This window comes from Phytophthora parasitica (assembly GCF_000247585.1).
Source record: "Phytophthora parasitica INRA-310 unplaced genomic scaffold supercont2.34, whole genome shotgun sequence".
In the NCBI taxonomy this organism is placed as follows: domain Eukaryota; phylum Oomycota; class Peronosporomycetes; order Peronosporales; family Peronosporaceae; genus Phytophthora; species Phytophthora nicotianae.
Genome location: NW_008649020.1, coordinates 37,242 through 40,417, shown reverse-complemented (window position 1 = coordinate 40,417; position 3,176 = coordinate 37,242). Strand labels below are relative to the sequence as shown.

Sequence of the window (3,176 nt, the reverse complement as noted above, 5' to 3'; positions counted from 1 at the left end):
GTTTAGCTTGTTCAGCTGCACGACGCAACCCAGAGTGAACAATAGTGTGGTCGAGTAATTTACGTGCCAACCGAATGTCGCCTTGAGCTTCCACCGTCGCTAGCTGTGTCATCACTCGAGCAATGTCTTCCTTACTCTTCTTCGTAACCTCAACTTCATTACTTGAAGTGAAATTTGCTGTGGGAGCAAGCAGGTCCAATCGCAGAGCTCGCAACTGTCTGTCACGTTCAACTTGTTCGCGTTTGACTTTAGCTTGGCGCTGACTTGGACTCGCTCTTGCAGAATCCACAGCATGGCGTCGACCCGTGCGTCTCCCAGTTGTCTTAGGACGAGTTAGATAAGGCGCTAGTATCTTGTCCATAACAACACCCACAGCAGCACCGACAACTGCACGCGCGTGACTCGCGATACAATCACGCTGCGCTTGCAACTCTCCCTCCGTCACACGACGAGGAGGTAGAACGTGAACACCGTAGAGCTGTCGAGCTAGAGAAGAATGCAACCATTTTGGATTTCGAACACACCACGGAGACACAGCTCGAGCTTGAGCGACGAACTTCTTGTGATTCTCCTCAACTTCCATCGAGAGTTTAGCATCGGTGTAAATGTCTTCAAGCCGACGTTTAACGTCACGTAGACACACCGTACGGTCTCGTTGACGACAACGTACAAAGTCGTGTAAGCTAGCTCCTTCCTTCTCAAACGATATACAAGCCAGTCGAGTATGCAGAACTCGCAGCCACGGACGCTTCTCGAGATACCCGTTTGTATTTTCCAGTGCCAACAACACGTCTGCTTTGGCAAACAGTTTATCATCAAGTTGGTTGCGTTGATCTTCGTCATTGTTGGAGGCTGAATCTTGAGTCCTTCGGCGCCGTTCACGGTCATGCTGTCGGTTGTTGTAAACGTTGCAGAGATTGTAGAAGACCGACTCGACGAGACTGACATCTAGCGCCAATGAATCCTCGAGGTTTCGCCAATCTACTTGATCATGAAGCACCATCCTTCACAGTCGTGAGTCGTCGTGGAGCGCCGCTTCACAGATCTTAATCGGGTCAAAATGGAGGTTCTGCTTCTAGACACGACCGAGAAAGAGGGCGAAGACAACACGCTTTACCACTATGTGCACTGCCAAGATGGCGTCGGCTGCTTCTCACCTTCTACGACACCTGTAGAGGCGAAAACTAGGCAGTGGTTGGACCTGCGGGGTGTGTTGGCTGCTGCAGTAGGAGCTACGACTTCGCTGTGTGGCGAGTCGCTGCAATTCGCGCGGTTCGGGATGGGAGACTCGACTGGAATCGTGGGCTTCGTTAACATGTACGAAGTGCTGTATGCACTAGTTTTCTCCTGCGCAGATCTACCGGATTCCGTTGTCCAGGTACAAACAAATACCTTTCGACTTCATTCTACTTGACAGAGTTCGCTAACCAACGTTGTCTAAGTATTATACACGCTCAAGTTGCGACCTAGTTCTGAGTCTTTTTGGATATCCAGCCGCAAAACTTAATCAATGGCGACGCCGAGATGGAGGCTCAATAAGCACTACTGCACTCAATGCAGAGTTAGACGCCGTCTTCAAAGGGATCTTCTCTATTATTCGACATGGTAGTTCTTCGTTCGGTCTCAAACCGTTCTGTACTAAATTATGGTTCGTACTTCTCCTTACTACGCAGACTTGAGTTTCGGTTCAAACCTCCACTTTGCGTTCGACGGTCGGGTTCCAGCAGTAAACTATCCACTGGAAACCATGGTAATGTATGACGCTGTTGTTGAATGCTCAGTAAATTTAACAATTTGGTGGATGTCTCTAGGCTAAACTAGCAGTTCTGGATATGCCCTTCGGTGATACCACAACTCCTACTCAGCAGGTACTCATCAGCATAATCCAAAGACTCAGTTGATAGCTGACAGTTTGTGTAAACAAACAGCATTCGTTCCTTGGTCGCTGCATCTTCTATCGGTGAGTTGCCGCTGTTATAAACCACCAACTTTCCCAAATTTTGACAACGTGATGTCGTTTGTCTTGTGTACAACAGCAAGCAACTCACTTTCTCGACCATTCGCAGTGATTTCCTTCAGTTGCTCTTCCAATGGCTACTAGCTGGAGATAATTTCACACCCGACTCCACTGTCACATTGCCTCCCATGAGCAGTACGCTGTCTTAATATTCTTGTGGTCGATCCCAGTTATTTTTAATGCTTTTGCGTGGAAGCAGGTGAGGGATCACCCACACGTCTCGATACCTTGGAGTTGCATGACTTTCGCTTCGCTCGCCATGGTGAATACCCAAAGCGACACGCGTTCCTCATTGTCACTCACGACAACGTACGTCTACTACATGAATCAAGGCACATCTCCAATAGTTCCTCACGTGCAAAATGCAGCTTCAATTGGCGTATCTGGTAGAACGAAAACTGGAGTTCGAAGGCAACGTCGACGATGTCGAGTGGGCCAAGCACTTAACTGACAGCGTTAACCAACACAGCATCGAACATCTCGCAACATTTTGCACTCAACACCTCGAGACGTATCTGAAGACCTCAAAAGCGCTGCGTCATCAGCGTATGGAGGCACTACAACGTCAGTTTGCATCCAAGCTGCAACGAGAACCTGAATATCCACTAGAGGACAGTGTTTCGGCCCCTTTTCTCTGGTATTCCGTGGCTTTTGACCGTCTTCGAGGTGTCATCATCAGCGATGAACTCCCTCAATACCAACAGATCATGACGCAGTTTGTCCAGCATTTAGCCGCCTCTCAACGAAGCTCACGTTGCTTATACGAGGCTGTTCCCGAGACTTCTCCTGAACTCTCATCCGACATTCCACCGCTCAGGCTCAACGTAGAGGCCAATGACGGACTCTTCTTGCGCGAGAAAGTGACGAACGATACAGGCGACATTTCCACGGGAGATGCACATATCTTCCCAGAGCTGAGGAATCCATACGAGAAGAAGGGACGTCAACGGCGACAGACAGCTGAGCAGATCGTTGTGCGTGGTCAACCTTTCTGGATAATTGCGAGTTCGTACGAAACGATGGAGTTTTTCAGCATCCTGGACGCCGCCCTACCAGTAGAACTGCTGGACTGTGAACTCGACCGTCTTTGCGCCTTCGGAGGAGCTGAACCAACACAGCCAGAGCAATAAATAAAGACCACGCCGTGTCCTACGAAAGA

At 49.2% G+C, this 3,176-nt stretch overlaps 2 protein-coding genes across 2 annotated transcripts; one reads left to right on the top strand and one right to left on the bottom strand.

Moving 5' to 3' along the window:
• Positions 1 to 11: 11 nt before the first annotated feature.
• On the bottom strand, positions 12 to 1,003 carry PPTG_12793 (hypothetical protein; the record flags this gene model as incomplete). The annotated part of the gene is made up of 2 exons (XM_008909481.1): positions 12 to 15; positions 72 to 1,003. The coding sequence occupies 2 exons, from the start codon at positions 1,001 to 1,003 to the stop codon at positions 12 to 14; spliced, it is 936 nt and encodes a 311-aa protein (XP_008907729.1).
• Positions 1,004 to 1,060: 57 nt separating this feature from the next.
• Positions 1,061 to 3,147, top strand: PPTG_23262 (hypothetical protein; the record flags this gene model as incomplete). Its single annotated transcript, XM_008909480.1, has 8 exons — positions 1,061 to 1,378; positions 1,443 to 1,605; positions 1,674 to 1,750; positions 1,812 to 1,868; positions 1,929 to 1,960; positions 2,037 to 2,152; positions 2,217 to 2,326; positions 2,386 to 3,147. The coding sequence occupies 8 exons, from the start codon at positions 1,061 to 1,063 to the stop codon at positions 3,145 to 3,147; spliced, it is 1,635 nt and encodes a 544-aa protein (XP_008907728.1).
• Positions 3,148 to 3,176: the final 29 nt, after the last annotated feature.